Raw genomic sequence first — 24521 nt, 5'->3', positions numbered from 1 at the left:
CCCTTTTAGTGGAACAGTCAGTTCGAGTACACTTGTTGGCTATTAGGCGGCACTCTGATAGGATGGTGAAGTAGCTTTTTTTAACAGCAAAAACTAAATGTAAAAAAAAAAAGTGAGATCATTTTTTTGTTTTTAATCTTGTTCCTATTTGCTGTCAGTTGTTGTGAGTCTAATCCTATTAAGCTTTGTTTTTCATGAGTCCAATCATTGGCCTTTCGTTGTTTACCAAAGAGGTTCTTTTCAATTTGCTGGATTTATTTTGTATTAGTTTTTTGTGATTTGTTTTAATCTTGCATTGCAGCATGGAATGATTTAAAGCAGGATCCATCAGCTAATTCCTATAAACTAACAGAATATGTCCTCTATATTTAAATAATATTTACGAAAAAAAGGTAGTGACAACACCAAAAGAATACATTTAACTGAACTCCAAGTCTACAACTTTTAAAAGCCTTCACTAAATTATATATATATATATAAAAAAACAGAGAAATTACAACTTTTCTCTTCAGTTCAGTTACATACAATTCAGTTCTACAAACTTGATTCTCCAGTGCTGCATTTTTAACATCATCCTGTTGCTATGTAAAAAAAAAGTAGGGGTGTACCAATTAATCGACTTAATCGATGAATTTATATATATTTCTATGATCATACAGTTGGTTTATTTTACTATAGCATAAAAACAATCAAGTGCATCACAGTGGACAACACACATGTGATGGCTGTAAAAACTGATCAGTACATCATTCAAGTCCAATGTGTGGAAACGCTTTGCATTTAGCAAATACATGTGATAATACACTGCGACATACTGGCGACCTGTCCAGGGTGTCCCCTGCCTTCGCCTGTAAGTGGCCAAGATAGGGTCCGGCAGCCCCCTGACCCCGAATGAGATAAAACGGATTAGAAGATGAATGACTGAATGAATGAATGTGACCATACAGTGAGGTAGAATATTCTAATAACGTTCTGTTTGAATTATTTTAATGTGCAAAAACAACAGTGGGCTGAACTTTATGGAACTAAATAGTGAATGGATTTGCCATTAATTCTTGCTTGTTTGTTTGTAAACATATTTAATTTACACTTGATTATATTGTAAGAAATACAAGTAATCTGGGAAACTTCACCTGCACTGTTCAGTATCCAGTTATTTTTCTTTGAGTCAAACTGGTGGAATTTTTGGCTAAAGATGTCCTGGATCGATTTTAGGTCATTAAATCGGATCATTTAAAACTAACCAATATGGACAATGAATTGTAGCAGCAACCACTTATTATGATAAAAATCAAATCGTTATCAAAATGAACCATAAAACATCTTGAAAAAAGATGCACCAAAAGGATTATAAATATTAATATCCGACATAAGTAATGTTGATTTTGGAATCATGCACATTGATGCATGGATTCACAGATTATTCTCCTCAAGTGCACAAACACTGAAGTAAGAAAATGGTAATAACTTGGCGGAAAACAAAAAAAATAGTCACCAGAAAAACTATAAATTCAAGTAATGTATAGGCGTCTGAAATTCCCACACAAGTACAGGAAGAAAAGATCTGTAATTCAGTCTCAAGCACCTTTTAAAATGCACTCCATATTTCACACGAATGGAAAAGATTCCTCCATGATATCCTCTTTATTTCTCTTTGAACACTTCTTGTGCATTTAAAAACCCCTGATGTAATGACCAGAATGGAGAACAGCTGCACCCCAGAGCACATTATGAGAAAACCTGTCACAGGCAGTGACCGTGGGTGTCTTTGTTCATTATGGTACATAATGTTGCTTCTAGTGTACATGTGTGCATGTTAGTCTATCTGCAGATTAAGACATACAGTATACTGTTAGAGTTTAATTTTCTTTGAGATAAATAGTATTTGTTTTGTTCTTCTATTTAACTGATGACACCCTTTAAGGAAACAGACTTTTAATTTTATTCCGTACAAAAACAGAAGAACTTATGCATTCCTATTTAATTCATACAGGGGAAAAAAGGGGGTCAACTTTTAATGAACAGGAGGATCTGTTAGTCCTCAACCGCATGGCATAAACATGTTGCCTTTTGTGTTTTACTTGAGCAACAGCAACAACATAAACAGCATCCTTAATAGTCTATCTTTTTTTTATTTTTTGCAAATTATTTGTCTCAATGAGGCTTTGAGACTCAAAACAGAGGTGAACCCGATTCCAATCACAGCTGAAAAATTCAGGATGTCCCTGTCTGGAGGCTGGAGGGCTTGCAAAGTGATTGCATTCTGCTGAGTGATGCTTGAGAAATAAACAGTTTCCCTACTCCTACAAACCATAAAGGTCACACGTAACAACTCTAATAAAGAAGGAATTGAAACGGGGCATGAAGAGAAAGAGATAATTTTCCCGGGCTATTTGCAAACGGTATATGGGAGAAACTGTCATAAGCAACATGTCATGTCAGTGTGACATATTCAGTCATTAACGTCAGCCTGGATTGCCTGAAGCTTAATAAATGGCTCTGCACTAAATCAAACACATAAACTCCAAAATAAAGAATAAAATCTAATGTGTTATATAGTTTCTTAGTTTTTCTTTAAAAAAAAAAAGTACCGGTATACCTTTGTTTTTTCATTAAATGAATGTTTTTGGCAATAGAAATAAAATGTTTACAGTATTTATAAAATACAGCAGAATGCAATAAAGGCCTAAAAAAAGACAACAGTAGTAAACCAGTAGATGTCAGACTTTTAACAGTTTTGCTTATAGCTCTACATGTGGAATAACATTTGAGCAGGTGGAACATTTGAGAGTGGAACACTCACGTTAGGGCCTGCGAGTAGTTGATGTGAGGTGTGACACCCAAGAACTTTTGGACTTCATCCATCACAGCTGCAGGGTCAGTTCTTAACTGATGACCATCGATGATCATCACCTACATGGATAAATCAGTGTATTATCAGGGTAGACTGGTTAAAAAACATTGTTTCTCTTGTATCATTTTAGCAACAAGCAGCTAAACACAATTCTCTTAAATGTGTTTAATTATTTTCGTTTTAATTTACCCTCATTTCCTTTGTTTCCTAAGAAACTCGGAACAACAGCTCACATATTAAACAAACCAATAGCGATTTCTTTTCTCAATTACAATGTGAGAGAGATCTGCTGCTTGCATGTCTGCATGAGGATAGGCTTGTATCGGTGAGCATGCATACCTGATTAGCAGGATAGAACGTCAACCACCTTTCGAGGTGTTTGGCATAGAGACCGGGGATGAGACAGCGGTTCTGCAGGGAGCGCAGCTCTGCGGGCGCACCTTTTCTGCCACTAATGACATCATAAAAGGTGTACTGCAGGGCTGCGGGGTCTTCGTGGGCCCTTTGATGCTGAAGGTGCACAATATTGAAGGAGGCTTTAAATCACATACTGAAAAAAACTATTTTGAAAAAAAGTGAGATACCATTTAGGATGGCATGTTAACAACTTTCCTTTCTAATTTAAGACAATTTAATAATAGGCTGTTGTGTCATTTTTCTCATAATGGATATGCAGTTACACAATTGTTCCATAAAAGTGACATCAAGCACCCTTATTTGGATACATACAATTATAATCTGTTCAGTAATTGAAAACTTTTGTTAAATAAAAAGTATAAAAAGTCAAAACCAAAAGATGAGCAGTACATACACTTAGTTTACTTGCCTGATACCAGCTGTAGGCTCTGTCTGAGGGGTTGATAAGCAGGGTGATGATCTTGGCCTTTGGCAGCAGAGCAGCGGCTCGCTGTGGAGTCTCCTCTGAAGGGAAATAGTTGGCGCTCTTCTCAAACAGGAAATCTGTGCTAACATTGGAGGGAACAGGGAAAAACTCCATGTACCTGAAGGAAAAAAAAAACCTGCATGCTTAAGAGCCACAGCTCAAACACAGTCATCTAAAACATCAAACATCAACTTTAACAGCACTGTTTGGTGTTTTTCAAAGACAAATGTGTTTCCTAAAGTCACCTTGTTCTGAGCTATATCTGTGCTTAACCAAGCTTGATATAATCTTGATGACATAGTTTAAACCATGTTTAATGAAGGTTTTTTTTTTAAAATACAAGTTTTTTGGATGACTTTGGAGAATACACCAGCTGCCTTGCTGTCAGCCAAGTAACCCACTTATGGGTCAATTTAGGAACCATATGTCTGTGGGCTTAAATTTACCAGATTAAAGGATCACTTTGAGGAAGCTGTTGTGCTGTTTTGAGATGCCTAAAGTATCATTGAAATCTGCCTGACGCGCGACAAACACGGAGCAGAACAACCTTGCAAAAAGGAAAATGAAAAACGGTTGTTTTTTATCTTTTATTTCACCTCTGGCTCTGGCTTGTAAAAGACAAAGAATGAAAGCGTGGTGCCGAGCGTTATTACCAGTCGATCCCTTTGTGGTAGTTGTTGGTGTTGAAGAACTGGACCTCCTCGTAAGTCTTTGGACTGGGAAAGTTACTGGATATGGAGGGGTGCATGAGCAGGAAAAGATAAAGTGCTGTCGTTCCTGGAAGAAAAAGGCATAATTCATTACCGGCTAGTTAATTCAGCAGAATGCAGTGTGTGTATGTGTGTGTGTGTGTGTGTAAAAAGCATGTGAGTCTGAATGTGTGTAAGAGCTTTCAACCACTGATCCATACTGGACAATCTCCCCTTTTCCAGATTTATGTTGCTGAGAACTCATTACGTTTGTGTGTATGTGTGTGTCTGTAAAGTTCAGCGGCCTCTCACATCAAATGATTCAAAATCATTTGACACCAATCAGAAGTGGGGCTTTGGCCCTGCCCCATGCCACATCCTCGACACCTCTCATTTCACCTTCAGACCTCCCGACATCCCCTCTAATAAAATGAAAATTTATAGTAATCTAATTGTGGCTGGGTTGCTAATGTTTCTATAATGAACTCTCCTTCCATTTGGGAGATTATCGCCCAGTTAATTAGCAGTTATATCAAACCTCCTCACCTCACACCCAAAACACCAGCAATTAGAGCTGCAGAAATCACATGGTGGCAAGTCTCAACACTGGAATAATGTGTACACAACTCAGACAGGCTCCTTCTATTCAGCCTCTTTGATGGAGACAGAGTAAAAGAAACAAAAAAGGCAGGCACATTGGTTTCACTGAGCTGAATCTCTGTGCTTCTAAAGCAGACAGCATGTGGGTGGAAGAAAAGAGGCAGGAGCCTCTTCCTTTGTCTCCCTGATGGGGTAAAGGTGGGAGGGGGATTACATGACAAGGCTCTGATCTAGACACCTGTGCACACAGAGCTGGTTTCTGTGTTGCTCGTGCATGACGGAGCGTGATTTTTGAGTGTGCCTTACCTGTTTTCTGTGGTCCCACCACCATGAATTTGGGTAATCTGTCACAGGTTTTCTCTTTAGACCAGATGTCTTTGTGCCGTTTATCATCACACGGGTTCTGAAAAGGTGGGAAGAAGGCTTAGGGACTAAAGCCATCGCGTACATGCGGCATGAAAGCATGCTCACAAATTCATGTCATGGAGGATTTTCCACACAGAGATGAAGAATTGAGCTTTAATTTTTGGGGAATTTAGTTCATAACCAATATTGGTTTTGACATAACTAAATTCCTTCACAAAAAGAGCGAAATGCTTCAAAGTTGTTGTTAAAGAAAACACTCAGCAATCCTTACTAATTTGACTCTTTCTGAGAGTTATTGATGAGGAGCAGTTTGAAACCTGAAGGATTAAACTGTTGTTACAAATTTTTAAAGAATTTTGTGCAAAAATGCTGCAGCTTTTTTTTCTTCTCACCCTAAAATGCTTTAATCCACATTATAAAAACATCAGGACAGAAATACATCAGAATGGGTTTATTCTCTTGCAAACACACCTGCCAAAGTGGGTTCTTTTGTTCGGGAAAAAGCTGAAAGTACTTGTGCGCAAGCTGCAGAGGTGGAAGCGTGTGGAGTCTCAGGTTTGTCCACGAGCGAAGGAAAGAGGCCAAGTGGACAAACGTGTAAAGACCCAGTCGATCATTCCCGTAGTTGGACAGGTGGGTCATGAATATGCTTATCTGGAGTGGAAAGGAGACAAAACGGAACAGGGAATAAAGATGAGAATAGATATAACAACAACAGAGAGAAATCTTTTTCCAAAAAAAGTCAAATTTTCACTTCAAAAGCTGTCGTCGTTGTTGACGTGACTTCACTGAAAGGCGCGATTATGTGTGAGTGTGAACAGTGGGTATCAATATTTACCATCAGCTACTTTTGTTAAGGAAAATTGTGTATTTACTTTCATCCCAAGACGATTTCAAGCACAAAAAGGTAAACAGATAAACTAAAAGTGATGCATTCATTCACCAGTCCTGGTAGATAAAGCCAAAGAGGCAGCACAGTACTCCTAAGAGGCACTGATGGGGGGGAGGGAGATGAGGCTGCACACCGCAGAGTGTGTTTGCAGAGTGTGTCGGAGTGTGTTCGTAATGGTTAATGTGTGTGAGGAAAAAGGAGACACTCAAAAGAGAGAAGGAGCAATAGTGTGTCGGTGGAGGCTATCTGTCCACGCCTCAGTGCTTTTATAGGCTGATCGAAGAGACAAGCTAAGATAGCTGCTGTGTGTGCACACTCACACACACACAACTCAAACACACATGTGCACCTACAGTTTTTTGATTGCACAGAGCTATGGGAATGTGTCCTGATAAAACGGTAACATCAACCATTAAGATATGAATTATTTGTTGAATTTGAGCATGTGTCTGTTTTTGCATAGGTGATTGCAAGTCTGTCTGTGGGTGATGTTTATGAATGTGAACACACCTACACAAACACATGCTGGCCTTAGATTGGAGGATGCTATGTTCATTTCCATTAATTTTGATTTCTGCACAAACCTAAAAGAAACAAGCATGCATGGCTTTAGCTTTAGGGCCCACTCCAATGAGATTTATGTTTTTAACATGTTCTTGTGACATTTTTCTCATAGGGGAGGACATATATAAAAAAAATAAAGATTAAAAGTGCTTTCCTGAGTATTTCTTTATTCAGAATCAGGGACAGATACAAAAATAAAGCTACTATGCATGTTACAAGCTCCCTGCTCCGCTTATTCGGATGTATCTGCTTATAGGCAGATAGATCCATGTACGTCTTCATTTCCCTCGTCCGAGGTGGCATCTAGCTCAAAACTCTATAGGACTATATTGGATAGCTCCAATATTGCTTGCCATTTTTGTTGCACTGGTAATTTTAGGTTGGGGTTGTGAGGTGCTGTAAGCTAGTGGGAAAGGAATGCACTTAAACAGATGGATGATGGGAAATAGGGACGGGCTTACTTTGCAGCAATAACCCAGTTTCTAACTCAGAAATGAATGTTTTAATACATTTCTGCTTTTCTGCAGAGAGTGTGTTCCAGTAAACAACACAAGTTTGCTGAATCATAATTAAAAGACCACTGGGATTTGACAGGTGATCAAAAGATTTGAGCTGACATTTAAAAAAGTCAGATGTTGCACGTTAGAAAAAGTGCAGATTTTGGTACAGGTAGTACAGGTAAAAATATTAGGATTCAAATATTCAGGGGCTGTTTTTTCTGGTGACAAAGGGCTGCCGCTTCTGCTCTCTAACAGGGAAGGTTGGTGTAAATACACAGCGACACAATGTCAGGGTTTGATGGATCAGTGTCCGGCTGACCTGGAAAGCTGTTGAGAATACTGATCAGAAGAGTGTGTAGGTGTGTGAGGCTGAGAGACATTGTGGAAAGCTGAATCGGATACAAATGAAAAGAGTTTTTTTTGTGAGAGAAAGTGCAAAAAAACAAAAAAAAGAGAGGAGAGGGGTTGCATGTCAGAATCATTTTAATGTGCATGAGTGTCTGCCTATGTCAACATAAATATTTATACATTTGTGCATCCGTGTCTGCCATCAAAGTTTTGTGCGTCTGCCATTGTCTTTTTTATCTTGTGCTCACTAAGCAAACCAGCGGTGTAGCGTTCCGGCTTGCTTGCCTTGTATCAATCTAGCTGATGTGTGTGGGAGTAGCAATGTGGAACCACTGTCAAGGCGCCTCCCAGAACTCAGTGTGGGAAATTAGAAATGCATTATGCAAAAATAAACTGTTTAGTTGCCCCTCCCCTTCGATGAAGTGTAATGTTGGTGTTCCCTCTTTGAAGAATGAATGAAAAGAAAAACGGGAAGGCAAAGCTCTCCGCCATCCCAAGAGATATCCATTGAAAATTAAAACCGAGTCGAGACATTTAGCACAGCAGACGGCTGTAAAGAGGAGCAAAATGAGAGTGTAAGCTGTGTACAGAAATATCTGACCCGGGGTGAATAAAAACAATTGTAAAGTTTTCCTCTCTGTGTTTGTTTGTTCTTTTTTTTTTTTCAGAGCAAACAAGGTGATCAAAAAGTGATTTATGTTCCCTTCAAACCCCACAACAGCCTGTGATGTCTGGCTCAGGCTGAAAGAAAGCATGCTGCACTGTATTCATGTGTGTGTGGTATTTCTGCAGGTAACGAGAGAAAGAGGAAGAGAGAGGTAGTCTAAGTATGACTAAAAAGGGTAACATTCATAGTGGGGATTAGGCTGCGGTGGCCAAATTAAACACAGGGGAGGGAAGAAGATGATTTGTGTTTGTAATTGGAGAGCTGCAGAAAAAGAAGGAAAAAAGGAGAAATGCACATAGAGCAGGTTAACAAAGCAAAAGACAGAAAGTAACCTTGACAGGTGAGTTTGAATTAAAAAGCAAAAAGCCCCTTGAGAGAATGCTAATCTCCAAACACAGAGCAAAGTCCCAGCCTTTTTAGTGGAAAGGCTCTCTGTGCCTAAGAATTCAATTAACCGAACCATTTAAAACCTTTCACATCTCATTTCTTGAATATTGAATTGCTCAGAGTCCCATTTGTGCCTTTAATAAAAACATACCATACTTATATATAATTTAGCCCTGAAGTTGGACTCAAATCATATACTTAAACTTGAACTGCGAGTGTGAAGATGATCACTTCCTCTTTTAATTTTTCCCCATCATTCCTCTTGTAGCTTAATATCTTTCCTCTTCTTTCATCTGTTTAACGTCTTTGCTCTGAGTCTCTCATCTGCTCTTAAAAGTAACTTCGTGTTCCTTTCCTCTCTTGCTCTGATCTCGTGTTGACCTAAAAGCTCTGATGAGGCATGTCAAAGCAACATCACATCATGTTCTTCAAGATACAAACATGCAGAAACCCACACAGGCACACAGAAACACAAATGTCATGTCTTCTGAGATTAGAAGAATACTCAGACATGTATTTGAGGTTTATGACATGTTTTAATCCCCTCTAACATGACTGCATGTTTAAAGAGGAAAAAAAAACTTGTGTGCTGCCCTTTGGCTGCCTAATCTTTCACTTTGCCAGTTTGTCTGTTTTATCAATATTGAAAAAAAATTGACGTACATATAGAAAATTTAGCCAATTGTTCAGGTGTTAGCATATCACTTCAGGAAGCAAACATTTTTAAACATGTATGAAACATCCATAACCCTGGCAATCCAAAGAAGGCTGGAACTGCCTCGCTTCTGAGTCGACCTAAATTGACAAAGCTACATTCCACTGAATGCTGTTGCTCTTCAGTGACTGCTTCAGGCAAACTGAACACACTCCCACATGAAAATCTGTTTGCATGGAGGCAATATTTAACTGAATGGGAAAGGGAGTCAAGACAGTTGACAGTTTTATCAGATATTGGGCCAAAGCATCTATAAGCTCTTTCGCTGTTTTGCACATTCTAGAATTTACTGGTAAAATAATTATGTTTAGATTTCTGGTTTTTGGCTGAATGAAAGCAAACAAAAAAAAAGAAAAGAAATTTCTTGCAATTTTTGTATAATTTTACTTTTTACTGGTTAATGCTCCAAAAAAGTTGCAAACCTGGAGATGATTCTGAGAAAGTTATTTGCACAGGGCCAGTCGCAGTCCTGACTAACTTAAAATACAAGATAGTATCTAGTAATCTAAAGTGTTTTGAAAACACTGAATTTATCTGAAGAAAAAAAAAAAAAAAAACATACTTTAGTATGGTTTAAGTTTACATTTTAGAAATACCAATCTCAGTAAAAGCTGATAAACTGCAGAGGGAACAATTTCTATCCAAAATATTTTATAGGTTTAGACACACATTTAAGTTCGAGTGCTTTTCTGGCATCATTTAAGAAACAATTGTATCAAAATGCAGCAATTAACTTCATTTAAACTGACCAAAGCTTTGAGAGAAGAAAAAAAAAATGCTTTTAAATACAAAAATACAAAGTCATTTTTTCTGTTAATAGTTTCTGTTATAAAGTTCCTGATTTATAACTTACTACCAACAGAATCAGAAAGCCTTTATTGTCATTGTTACACAAGAAACTCGTGACAACGAAATTTCCGGTGCTAAGTAATCTTCTAAAGATAAGATAAGATAAAAAAGGATGAAAAGATGTTAAGATAAAAAAAAATAGTGTTTGACTGAAAAATATACATATATACAAGCTACATACATTTTCTATAACTTTTCTATATAACAGAAAAAAGACTATCACTTTTGTTTCATGTTTCTTTGTCATTTTTGTCAACTTTCTAATGAAGCGATATTTTTCAAAAGTGCACTAACATAAAAGATTCTTCAATTTGGTTACCGAATTTGTCTTCTGAATACAGACTCAAGAAAATAGTGCAACTCTGTCATGTGCTTGCACAGTTGTGTATTTATATAGCGCTTTAATACTTTCTTAGAAGGCCCAAAGTGCTTTAGAGTCACAGTCCCATTCACCTATGCACAAGCATTAATACACTTCACAGCCAAACACTGGCGCTAACCTGTACCCACCAGCAGCAATGTAGGGTTTAGTGTCTTGCCCAGGGAAACATGGATACATGAGCAAAGCAAGGTGGGACTCAAATTGGCAATCTACCATTCAAAGGTTGACCGCTCTACCTTTGTATTTAGTGCTTTCTTGGTCCAGTATCTGAGTATCTGACTGATAAAAGTCAACAAGGAAGAAAAGGCAAAACAACTTTATTTGGGGTTGTAAAGCTAAATATAGCTAAACTACGTTGTAAATATTTGGAGGCAAAGATAAGTTTCACAGCATGTATGCTAACTCCTGGCAGGCTCAGATGGGATGCATATGATAATAATACTATTGATGGATTGGATTTTTTTGCACTTTTCAGACGCTCAAAGCGCTTACAATGTGTACTCATTATTTGTTCACTCCTTATTCATACTTGGTGATGGTAAACTACTGATGTAGCCACAGCTGCCCTTAGGCAGACTGGCAGTGGCCACCACTGACCTCTGACCATCATCAGGACATTCATACACATTCACACACCCGTGGCACCACACTGGAGGCATGGAAGGTGAAGTGTCTTGGCCACAACAACAGTTCACTGGGGGGAGCAGGGATCAAACCACCAACCTTTCAATCACTGGCTGACCCGCTCAACCATCTGAGCCACTGCTGCCCCATTGGCATTTGTGCAACAGCAATATGAGCTCCATGGAAATAGCCGTTCTGGTGCATATTTTTGGGCCAACGTTTGGTATTGAACTAGTCACAAGCTGTCAAAGGCCACAAAGAAAAAGTAAAGCAAGAAATATGGCATCAAAGTTGCTGCAGTTAGTTGTACTACTGTTAGCTGACCTGTCTGTTACCTTATAGTGATAGCCTAAGCAATTCACACAGTGCTCCCATTGTTTCTTTTAGAATTTTTTGACATAAAAAGTGGGGGAAAAGTGTTGCAGAGATGCCATGAACATGCTGTGGGGTAGATTTCTTTTTTGTTTCAATCCCAAATCACAATTTTCATTTTATTTTAAATGTAAAAATTCTTTTTTTTAATGACATTTTAATGCTTTGTCATCCTGCAGGTCATTTTGCCTGCTCTCCTTCTGCTTCCATCAGCCAATTCTCTAAAAAGCCCTTTTCCCATTACAGACTACTTATTTCCACATTTCAACATTTCTATCTGACTGCTACTAAAAAGATTATTGTCACGCTGACGCCACCTATCATTCTCTCTACTTTTCCATCATTGTCCTCAACCCTTTCCTCTTGCAGTGGTTGCTTATTTCCTCCTCAAACACAATCTCACCATTTCTGTGGATAATTGAAAGCTGAGCATCAGTACAGCAAAAGATTTCAATTCAATTTACTCTGCCCGCTCCTGTCAACATCTACTGGCCTTTTCTGTTATGCATCTTTCATAGCTTCCCTCTCCCTTTGTAATTTCTCCTCCCATTTGATTTGTGGTTTATTGTGTGTGCAAGCGTGTGTACTGTTTGAAAGCTTGCATGTGTTGATGAACTGCCAAAACCTTCAGTTGCAATCAGCAGGAATCCAGAGAAGGGTATGGGGAGGGAACGGAAATGAGAATGAAAAAGGTGTAGAGAGATTTACATGTGTGAGCAAAGTCAACAGACTGGGGTGGAGAATTGCAAGAAAAGATGGAGAGAAATTGAAGGCCTCCGCAGCAGGGACAGCAGAAGTGAGGCATGTCAGGGGGGAGAGGTGGGTAAAACAGAGCGCGGGGAGATTGTGCTGATATTTGGTGTTTGGCTAATAAGCTTAGTGGCAGAGCTAAGAGCTAAATGTCAGCCCTGATATATGTCTCAAGCTCTGCTTATGTCAGCCCTACACACATTCATTTAAAATATACATACGCAGATGATTAAGTCTCACAAACATATAGTTTGTGTTTGTGTCTGGGAGGGCATACGTGTGCATCACTCCTCTCTGTATGTGTCTAGATTTTCAAGTGACACAAGATGCCGTGACCCGAAAATTAAATCTCAATCTGTCTGCCACCTCCTCACCCCGTTCCCCCACCCTCACCTCGTCCTCCTCTCCCTTTTCTTACACCATCTCTCCAGCCATTTATTGAGGAATCTCTTGGTGCCCTATTGGCTGTTTGCAAAGTCCAATCAATTCTCGGGGTGCACTGTATGCTGAATAATCACGGAAGCACCTCTGAATGATGCAAAAATCTTCCATGCGCACGCACCCAACAAGTTGACTGTCTCTGGCAAAGTGCCACTGCATGTCAGATGTGTTTTAGAGCCACTGAACAGAGATGCAGAGGTGCAGATCATCAAACAAAAGGATAGGCCCGGGGGACTTAGGCGGCAAGTTACAAGGCACTATTGATTAGGCACCAAGTGTGCACACTAATTAAGCTTTTGTATCTGCAAATTGAAACATAGCAGCGAGGCGCTAACATGAATCAGCAGTGACTCTGTGTGCGAGCATTGTCTGAGGATCTTCTAAATATATGATGCGACAAGAGGAGAGCTTTATTACCTGTGACAGTGAAAAGGAGATGAGAACAAACAGGAAGCCAGCCAATGAGAGACAGACAGGAAAAAGCGTGTGCGGATGTGTCACTTGAGGTTGGCTGTAATGACATCACCTGTGAGCTAAAGTTTGATTTGTCCTTTTTTTATGTGTGTGTATTTGAAGTGTGAAGGTACAGTGTTAACCATCACACCATGTAGCTAGTTTCCTGACCTTCTGCATCATATCTCTTCCCTTGCTGTCCGTATTTGAACACACCAAACTCTTTCACTGGGATTGTAAAGGTAAGGTAAACTTTAAAATCCCACAGGGGCAATTTGTGGTACAGGCAGCAAATAAAAACAAAAGGGATGTCACAAAAAGATGCTTGTTTTGAGTGTTTCTGTGAAGATTTCAGGTCAGAGCCTGATCTGCAGGGCAAGTAGATATCAGGTTGATCTAGAAGACGTTTTCAGATCTTCATTTTAACTTGGTTAGTAACATCAACATTACTTTTAAGCAAGTTCCCCTAAAAAGAAATAAATGAATTTGCCTATAAATGGCTTTTTGTTTTAGCTTTCTCAGGTAGTTTTTTTTTAAAGATTGTATATTATTACAACTTTGTTTAAGAACATTGACTTATATAACCACAAATATGTTGTTATTGTTATAATATTTCATGAATTAAACAAATTTGTATAATATGACTTGTCTTATATCGTGTTTTTAGGAGAATATAAGACTTACCTTAAATATTTCAACATTTGAAACTTACTTGTATTTATGTTGTACACCAAGTATTTCTTTTTTTTTTCTCTTTAAACAAATATAGATAGGAAAAAAGCTGTATTTTTCTGAAAAGAAAACATCTTTGTACAGTATTTTGAGTGAAACCCTATTCTGAAAATAACTAATTATGGGAACAAAAGTGATACAGAGAGGAGAATGAAAAAGAAAGGCTTCTGCATAAACAAAAGAGTATAGAACGGAAATACATTAAGAAGTAGCTCAGAAACAAGGAGTCGATAATAAAGTTAAATGTCAAGTAAATGAGACAAAAGAAGAAGAAAAAGAAGATATAAAGAGGAGAATAGGCAGAAGAAAGAGCCAGATTAGGTTATTGTACAAAGCTGCACTTTGCTCCGTGATGTTGGCTGAGTTCTGACAGCTCCTCAGGTTCAGCGCTCCCCTTACCTGACACTTCAATACAGCTTACTGTCTGTCTGCGAGCATCCCTGTGTGTGTTTGTGCACATGCAAGTGTGCTGTTTCCAGTCACAGAGAGCCAGAGCAGAAGAGTTTGTTTGTAGACAATTACTGTGAATGTATATGTGAATCACTGTCTTTAACTGAGTCGAGTGTGTGGCCCCAAACACGTGTGCCCATGGACGAGCCTTTTCAACCGCAAAACCTAATCGCGTTGCTCAATTCAGCTTGGAGTGGAGACGAATTGACATGCCGCCGCAGAGGTAAGTTAGACGGGAGGGGAAATGTGTGTGTTTGTATGTGACAGCAACCCCCTTGTGGTAAGAACTAATTTAAAGAGCGGAGATGAGCAGTGCTCCACCGCGAGACGCTATCCCTGACAGGAAAAGAGACAGACACATGCACAAAAAATAAAAATAAAAAAGGATAGAGATGATATTTCCTTTACAGTGAACTTTAATAATACCTCTCTGAAGTGCCAAAAAATGTGAATCTTCCTCACTCCTTTTATCAGTTAGCTCATGCAAGTGGTTTCTCACAGCTCTCTGACTCACTGGGTTAAGTAGCACAGTGAGAAACAGCTCTCCCCCATGGATGCTCTTGTCCAGTTCTTTCGGTCCACCAGGGTATTCCTTATAGTAGATGGTGTGAGTAAACAGGCCACACGTCTGACGAGGCAGCACCTACAGATACAAACAAAAGGCGAGATGAAGAGCTGTTAATTTGTTTGAATAAACAAAAAGTTCAGCCAAGCAAAGCATGCCGGGAAGGTGCCAACATAGCAGACCTGTGCTGGATACTACAGTTTTAAAACCAATGCCAGTTTATGAATTCAACGCATTTTCCGCCATGCAGTCAACCATACACAGTGTAGAAGTATCATTAGGAGAAGTAGTCATGGAAAATGGAAAAGTACTTTTGATTTTTTTTTATAAAGTACTCACAGCAATATTTCAGTTTTCAAGCTTAACGTCTTTAGATGAAATCAGTCAGTTTTATGGAAACCCATATTACTCCCACAGGAAACACAGAAGCTTAGTGCTTATATTGCTTTCCACATATGCATCAGTACTCCACAAGACCTGTAAAAACACTTTCTTATGTTAAATCACCAGAGTTTCCCCCTTAAGTGTCATAAGAAAAGCCCCGCGATGCAAGAATTTGAGATTAAACTACAACAGATGGTTGTGTGAGGACGTGAGATTGCTGTTCACTTGAAGCGCAAACAAGAAAGTACAAATATAGCTCACAAAAGTAACTACACCATCAGATAATGGATAAAAAAAGAGATAGAGTTATGGTTAGATGTTCGGTCCACTTTACTTAAATGGTTGAGGATATTCTGGTCGTGTTTTACACCATATGGCCGAAGTGCAAGCAGTGACGTCTCTTTTACATTTTAGAGGTCCAAGTTCACCATCTGGATTTAAAACAGGCTGACCTGCTGTCACTTAAGCAGAAAATGTCATTATTAAATGTCATTACATGGGCTTTCCCTATAATAATACATTAACATTTAAGAGGTCTAAAAAAACAAAAGAAGAAAATAGGTCCTTAGCCTTTGGAAAATAGATTAGATAAATGTTAAAATGTAAAAATGAAAAAAAGGAAAATGTCATACTAACTAAATCTCCTGTGTGTTGGTAAAAAAAAGTATATGTAAAATATAAATTGCATTATCTAAAAACTGTCATACAAATATATTTTCAATATTAATCCATCCATCCAGGTGCCCAGCAAAATGCTCCACCACCCACTTCCCCTCTTCAATTTAGGAGTCAAAAATTATCGTTATTGACAAAGATTGAGAAATCCTCAGTAAAAGCTTCTTTAAGCATTAGTAATAGCTTCTCAGCTGCTGTTTTCATATCATTAACAATTAAAAAAAAACAGTAAAACAGTTTGAAATATATAGTTTTGATACTTTCATTTGTAATGGCCTTCCACCCTGCTGGTCGCCAGTTTGTAGTCTAAAATGTATCAAACATTTATATAATTAGCTGCATTTTATATACATTAAATACCAGTACTATTTTCATCTATTTTTAATATTTGCATGCTCGAGTATTTTTACTTTTTTCATTTGTACAGCAGGGTTTGGGAGGATAGTAATTGCATTAGTGCTGTATGTTCAATATACACTATTTTACCAAACGTATTCGCTCACCCATCCAAAAGATCAGAATCAGGTGTCCTAATCACTTGGTCTGGCCACAAGTGTATAAAATCAAGCACTCAGGCATGCAGACTCTTTTTACAAACACATGTGAAAGAACGGGTTACTCTCAGTAGCTCAGTGAAATCCAACGTGGAACTGTCATGGGATGTCACCTGTGCAACAAATGTTGTAGTGAAATTTTCTTACATTTTGGACGATTCCATGCCCCCAACCTTGTGGAAACAATTTGGAGCGGACCCATTCCTCTTCCAACCTTGACTGTGCACCAGTAAGCAAAGGAAGGTCAATAAAGACATGGATGAGTCTTGTGTGGATGAACTTGACTGGCCTGCACAAAGTCCTGACCTGAACCTGACAGAACACCTTTGGGATGAATTAGAGGAGAGACAGAGAGCCAGGCCTTCTCCACCAACATCAGTGTATGACTTCACCAATGCGGTTTTGGAAGAATGGTCAAAAATTGCTGAATTCCCACTCCTCAACCTAGTGGACAGGCTTCCCAGAAGAGTTGAAGCAGTAATAGCTGCAAAAAGTGAAATCAATATTGAACTACAGTTCATGTGAGTCAAGGCAGGTGAGCCAATACTTTTGGTAATATAGTGTATATTGCACATTTGAGAATAACAACACAAAATGTAAATTAATCTTGAATTTGTATTTTTTATTTTCTTTTTTTATTTCTTTTATATAGGTTTTGGATTATCTTGCAGTTGTTTGGCTAAAGATTAATTTTTTGACAAGTACCAAATACTCAATAAAGCTTTATGAATACAGTTTACCGTTCAAGCTTTGGTCACGTGCCTCTGCAGCTCTCACAGGTCAAATCCTGCTTTCATTGGAACAAATTGATACAAGTCATCCTGGAATGCTAACTAACAAAGGAAGCTGTGGAAGCAGAGAAGGCTCGTCTGCTCCGTCCTGAATGGTGGCCATGTCTTGTAATCTCAGCCAAGACATCCATCTGCCTTCACTGAAGCAGCCTTTGAGCGCTCTTCAGTCATTGCTGAGATGGTAAAGGCACATTTTCAAAAGAAAAAGATGTAACACTTTTCATGTTTCTGTCAAGGTTTAAATCCATTTTTCAAGCGTACCTAATTTTAACCAGTGCTTTCTGTCAAATTGCTGACCAGCAGTTTAAGCAACTAATAAAGTGACACGGCTAACATCCAATGACATGTCTCAAAATAATCTGAGGCTTACTGGATGCACCTTCTGATTAGCTGTTGACAGGAAGTGTGACAGCACACACAACACCAAAAGTGACAGAGATGAACTAAATCCCAAAGCAATGGGCACGTGCATTTATTTTCTGAAAGCAAAAAAGGATACATACCTCTAGATCGGTTTGGTTCCTGATAGTGATACAACTTTAGTTAATTACCCGACACAATAAAAGCCTGCACCAATGTAAGTCTTGTATTTGTACAGAAGATTATCTTCTCTCCTGCTGCAGTGCTATTTCCCCCCTCCTCACTTACACTTGTTTGATGCATGTGGTTACTCGCTGTTTACCAAAGGGGAGGAGCTTATCGTTTTTAAATCCAATCTTGACCGTGATTAGTTTTCCCTCGGAAACAACAACTGCAAAAAAATGACCCAAAGCTAAAAACACTGGTTGCATACTCTGCCTCTTGGTTTTATCAACTGTTGCACCATAGATTACAACAGCCACTTAGGTTTATGTCTAAAATAGAAGTGATGGGTGTTGCAATTATTCAAAAATGTAAACCTGCGTTATTAATAAACATGTAAAAAAAAAAAGCAATATTCCGACAATTGCAAAAAGCACTGTGTGCAAACGCATGTAATTTAATGAAAAGAAGAGAATTGAAAAGAAAGGAAAAGCAGTAAGGAAGAATAACATCTTTATAGTGAATTCCTAGTGGAGCACCTCACTGTGTGAAATAGAGAGTAAAAGCTGGAAGCGCAGATATTGGCTTATCTATAAAACATTGCAGACTCATTCACACACACACACACCAACGCCCACACAGACACACTCAAAAGGGAGTGTGAGAGAAGGCCACCATAGCCACAGACACTCAGCACTATTTCACCAAACCAATTATCCACAGAGCTATAGCTCAAACTGATATAGTGCATTTTAAAAAGAAATACACACGTACACATACAAGTATGTGCAGCGCATACACACACTCACATGGCACAAACCCATATCTCAGTCTGATTTGTTCTGATACTGTGGGCCCAGTGGGTCGCTCTCAATCTGCTGACAGAGACACACAAACACCAATTTTTACCATCTAAAGACAACTTCCTGTCCTCCTGTGTGCAAACGAAGACGGAGCACGCAGCAGGATAGAAAGATTGGAGGATAAAAGTGGACATGAAGCATGCCAAAGGTAGAAAAAACAAAAAGGAAATGTGTGATTGATATGGTCCCAACGTAACATTACTCTGGGTCATAAAGCAGGATCATTTTTCAGAATGAGAGAAAGTGAAATGACACTACGGATAGAGTTCATGCATGCATTTCCACACAAATAGGAAATGGCATCCAAACTTTGGACTAAGATTTTTATTTAAGATCCTCAACTGAATTAACTTATTTTTGGGTTGTTTTTTAATATTTAGTTCTTTCTAAAATTGTATGTTGTGTCCAAATGTCCATATGATGATTGTCTTTGATCCTGGACAACATCCCGCACTGGTGAGTTTCTATTAACGTCCCAAACATACTGTTACATTCATCATTGGCCTAAAAAATTAAGGAAAATAAAGTCAAACCTGCTGTCCTGTCAACATTTTCTGCTTACATGGCTTGAATAGCTGTTCTCCTAAGAGGAAGACAGCTCAGTGCAGCAAAATACAAGAAAACCTACAAGAGCACTAGGGGCACCTAATTTTGCTTCAGACACCTCAGGTCTGGGGAAGCTTTCCAGACGGGATTTTCATTACAGGCATTTTTTTATAGCATTTTCCCGAACATGTAGCTTTCAGTTAGGCAGGCCAGTCTGTCTAGACTGTATTTAGCCTGCAGTGCAGGGTGTTTCCCACAGCCTGCAGACTAGCCCAAAGAAGCACAATCAGCAACTTACATTTGAAGACCCTTCATTTCAATGCAAAGCAAAGAAGCCAGGGAAGCTCAACTCATATAATATGATTTGTATGTGTCTATTATAGGGAAATCTCCTCCCAACTAGACAAAAAAGTAAAAAAAAGAACATTAAAACCCTGGAATAAACTGTTAAAGAAAAAGGAATCTTACCTTATCTAAGAAATTGTGTTCACTGTTCTCCTTGCAAAGCTACAACATTTGTGTTATCTGCTTATGTCCATTTCAGAGCATCCTATAAGTTACTGACTTGTTATTTTATTGACTTCAGCAATTCAGTAAAGGTTCTGAATACAGTACAATGAATAAAGTATAATGACACATTACAGCCTGTCAAAAAATGAGTCTGCCTTTGTGCACAGAGGATGTGCGATTGATCGGTTGGCTTTTATGACGCAGCGGCACGACAAAACAGAATAAAAGGCAGACTTCCAGGACTGATTAGAAAATTGATACAGCTGTCTCTTCACATTATTTGCTGGAAAACCAAATATGGCAGAAAAAACATGCACTGATAATTTTGGTGTCAGATGTGATTGGCTCTTTTGTCAGGAAAGAAACCGTTGCGCATGCTGAGGAAGAGCCTGACTGGCAAGTGAATGGAGAGGAGGCGGAGGACGAGAGACCAGGAAAGAGTTGATGACAATTGCTTATGTGAAATGGCTGACAAAAGTTGTGTTCTACCGCTCTCTCAAACTGTGATGGGTGATTATCTATACAAGCGCAAAAGCACAAAAATATCGCTTTTGTGTTTAGCCTTGCGTTCATTCCACAGTATAAATTAAGTGCACTGACAGACACACAAACTCGGAAAAGTTTGCCGCTGTGGCAGCAGTGGGAAGGGATTAAATATTGAATTAAATGAGCTGAACGCACCGCGGTGAGAGAAGGTCAAATATGCCACACCCATAAGAATACACAGGGAGGTAACAAACCACCCATAGCATCATTGATTTTCTGTTGTGGATCCGAAAAAACAATCAACACACAATTTACAATCCACCCATGACTTATTTAACTTTTCACTGCAATATAAAAGATGTCTGCAGCAATAAAAGCTCCAAAGACAGAGCTAACTTGAGTTGAGATGGTCCACAAATTTACAAATTTAAATTTTTAATTAATTTAATTTTCATTTTGAAATGTACGTTTGAGCGACCACTTCTGATGTAAAAGATGAATGTAAACACAAGCTTATATGCGCTTCAGGCTTCTTGCATTCTCGCATTCACACGTCACCACGCAGGTTTTTAAGTCTGTTTATGGGCTATAAATTTATTGCAATTGAATGCACGTTGAAAGTTAAACCAGTTGAACTTTGACCAATCAGAGACTGGGATTCGCTAGTGACGTATGGGTGGCATCCTTTTTAATCATTACGTTTTGTCCCCGGCGTGAATTCTATGACACCATGTCATTCATACATCGGAATAGGGTTGTAAAAAAAAAAAGCCTGGAGCAAGATTCGTGAAATTTGCACTGGTTCTACATTTTGCACTAAGTCTCCTCCATATGTAGGTAAATTGGCTTGTACAAGGTAGCGACACTCCAGTGTGAACCATATGCTAAAAGTGCATTCAAGAATGTCTGTTTTGCACCCGGTGTGTACGTAGCATCATTGTTTATGTTTTTTGTTTTTTCATCAGATGGTGCGTGAGTTTTGCATTTGATTCTGGACTTCTGCCCGATGTTGCTCCTTATACACACCTCATTTAGTCAAATGACACATCTGTGCTTCGTCTACTGCGTGTCAGAAATTTTTTTTAAACATGAATGAACACAACTTATACTCAGAAGAAGCATCTGTTGAGAAATTGTTCTATTTGGATTTTGTCAGGAGATGAAAAGAAAATGGGGAAAAATTACAACTTTATTAAAATACTATCATTTCAAATGAGTTGCCAGCTAAAATTGTATATGTATATATATAGACAGTATTTTGCCTATATATATATATATATATATATATATATATTATATATATATATATATATATATATATATATTTTTTTTATATATATATATATATATATATATATATATATAGTCATTCATGAGTATCCAACATCAAAAAAGTCTCTACAAAAACATGTCAGCTGATCAAAGTGCATTTATGGATGTACATGACTCATGAGAATGGACATATTTATTAGCCTGGTGTGAAGCAGATGCAGCCCTGAAGCTTTTCATAAATAAATGAAAGTTCTTGTGTTTCACAATGGTTGTGCTGGCACTCACCAATATGCTGTTGTGGATGAAGCCTTTGCGGTATCGAGCAGGTTTGAGGTGGGGGTATTCTTCAGTGCTGGTGACCCGGATGTTCCAGACACGCCTCCATGCCTCGTACAGCTGCATGTGCACCGGGTAGACGCCCGAGTGGTGAGGAGCCACGGCGTAACCCATGTCCACTGGGATGTTGTGCTCCTGGATGAGAAGTATTACACAGTTAGTACATGAAGGTTATATTAATAAACAGAAATAATGGCCCAATTACAGATCACACACAAAGGACTTTGTCACACATAAACACAGAGAGCCGCACAGTTGACCTTGCAGTAAAAGCACGTGGTTGGAGTCGTGTTTGTTATGGTGCTGGCCTTGGGGGTCAGAAATTAGAAAAAATACGGGTTCTCATGAAGATGTGTGTGTGTGTGTGTGTGTACGAAATGTGTGCGTGTGAGAGAGAACTGGAGGGTGGATGTTTTCTGGGTGCACTGACAAGACTGATGGTGTTGTCCTTTGGTCTAACACACACCTACTCACATTGTCAAAGCCAAGCATCAATGGTCAGGGGGATGGAGGACTGAGCATGTGCACATGCATTCTACTGAGGTTGGTGATCACACTTTATAGTCCGGCTCACCTTCAACAGCAAGAACCAGCCTCTTTTATGCCACATCATGTGTGTGACACTTTAGGCCAAAGAGGTCAAAGGAATCAGTTTCACGCACACACCAATGTACAACTCACACCCTATGAAACCCATGAGAAGCTTTTAAATTGAAATATGTTTAAACTGCCCATCTGAAATGGATTATCATGCTAAATAAAAAGGGATGACTTCAGCAAATGACTTCAAAAAGCAGTTGAACACAAACAAACACTTGTCCAGATCAAAACGCATAGTGTAAAAGTGCCCAGAGACAACGAGGCTACAAAAACTACACCAACCCTGAGGCACTGTAATATAATGTTCACACCAGGCATGTGATGCATGTTTTTGAATGCGCGTTTAGCCCATGCTGTTCACGGAGGACAAGCAGGAAGGGGCATCTACCTCCTTTCTATTGCTACTGTTTACTAGCGCATATCCGGCATCTATAGTTAGAAGAGGCTTGGTACAAAATAAAAAAGGGACGCCATCTATACGTCACTACCAAATCCGAGTCCCTGATTGGTCAAAGTTCAACTATTTTAAGAGCCCAAAAACGCATTAATGCAAGAGTCTTGAACGCAAAAGCCAGAAACATGCATTTATGGGCGTTTACATAGACTTTTCATTGGAAGTGGTCGCTTAAACATACATAGCAGCTCACTAGTGGTTTTCTGAGTAGCACATGGTTTTCAGTGGCTAGCAGTCTTTCTTCATAGCGAGGATGCCCAGGTTCAAATCCTAGCCGTAACCTTCCTACGTGGAGTTTACATGTTCTCCTCATGCATGCATGGGTATTTTCCGGGAACTCCGGCTTCCTCCTACAGTCTAAAAACATGTTGCATAGGTTAATTGTTGTCTCCAAAATGTCCTTACATTTGCATAAAAATGTGTGGGCCTGCAACTGACTGATGACCTGTTTAGGGTGTACCCTGCCTTCGTCTGACAGTAAATGGATGGGCTCCAGACGTCTGTGACCCCAAAAAGGATTCAGCAGGTTCTGAAGATAGATGGATAGATGAACATCTTAAAATCTTTGATAAAGCATTCAAACTCTGCATATAATTTCTTTCTGCAAAATACATGTTACCCTACAAAAGTAACTAATTTTTCCACCACCTGACAACCCTTCAGGGGATATTTACATAAGAATTTGGGTAAAGGCCTAAGATGGAATATCAGAAAGACAGGTTTAAACCTTACTAAAAACCACACTAATGGTGTCAACTTGTTCTTTTTGACAAGCGACCACAATAATGCCCTTCACAAATGTCAGGAATCAGAATTAAAAGGACTTTTCTATACATTAATTCCAGATAATGAACACCTCTTTGGAGGATTATCCCTCACCCAACCAGAACAATGTCTACATCTTTGATGTGCTTTACCCATGTTACTGACTGGTGGAAATTGAGAGTTCAGCCCTAAAAAACACACAACCTGGTATCTGGCTTCATATTCCCTCAGAATAAATCTTTTAAATTTTCAAAGATTAAAAAAGCTTTTAAATGAGTATGAAAATTGTTGCTGTTTTACTTTTTTTTTTTTTTAATCAAAGCACCATATTGGCTAAAACAGATTGACCTGACAACATTTTTATGGTGTGATGGAGTAAATGACAAGTGTCTGTAGTGACGTGTGTCGCTGGAGGAAACAGTATAATTTAAAGAGACACATTTGAAAAAAAAAAAAGGAGGAAGAAAAACAGACAGTTGCATGAACGATGGATATGTGCCTGCGCATCCATCTCACCAGAGCAAACTCCTTGTTGAGGACCATCTGCTCCAGCAGCGAGGACTCGTTGTGGAAGAGGTGAGGCTGCATGTGGCTCCACATGTGCGGGAACCACCAGAACTCATCCACATACTTGAGCAGCAGATCGTCTCCCTCGTCCTCCTCTGGCGTGCCTGAACGCG

At 38.9% G+C, this 24521-nt stretch overlaps 1 protein-coding gene across 2 annotated transcripts in view; it reads right to left on the bottom strand.

The window, feature by feature from the left end:
- The window catches only part of LOC101157034 (bifunctional heparan sulfate N-deacetylase/N-sulfotransferase 4), a 42727-nt gene that overhangs the window by 2957 nt on the left and 15249 nt on the right, over positions 1 to 24521 (bottom strand). For both annotated transcript variants that reach the window (XM_020703216.2, XM_004065867.4), the window contains exons 4-12: positions 24358 to 24512; positions 21972 to 22157; positions 15033 to 15161; positions 5864 to 6046; positions 5333 to 5429; positions 4391 to 4514; positions 3681 to 3855; positions 3194 to 3364; positions 2804 to 2913 (exon numbers count right to left, since the gene is read on the bottom strand). In XM_020703216.2, the coding sequence (XP_020558875.1) occupies positions 2804 to 2913; positions 3194 to 3364; positions 3681 to 3855; positions 4391 to 4514; positions 5333 to 5429; positions 5864 to 6046; positions 15033 to 15161; positions 21972 to 22157; positions 24358 to 24512 (1330 nt within the window). The remainder of the gene's footprint in view (positions 1 to 2803; positions 2914 to 3193; positions 3365 to 3680; positions 3856 to 4390; positions 4515 to 5332; positions 5430 to 5863; positions 6047 to 15032; positions 15162 to 21971; positions 22158 to 24357; positions 24513 to 24521) is intronic.

The sequence above is a fragment of the Oryzias latipes genome, chromosome 1 (genome assembly GCF_002234675.1).
Source record: "Oryzias latipes chromosome 1, ASM223467v1".
Taxonomy (NCBI): Eukaryota; Metazoa; Chordata; class Actinopteri; order Beloniformes; family Adrianichthyidae; genus Oryzias; species Oryzias latipes.
This window is presented reverse-complemented; position numbering and strand designations above follow the sequence as displayed.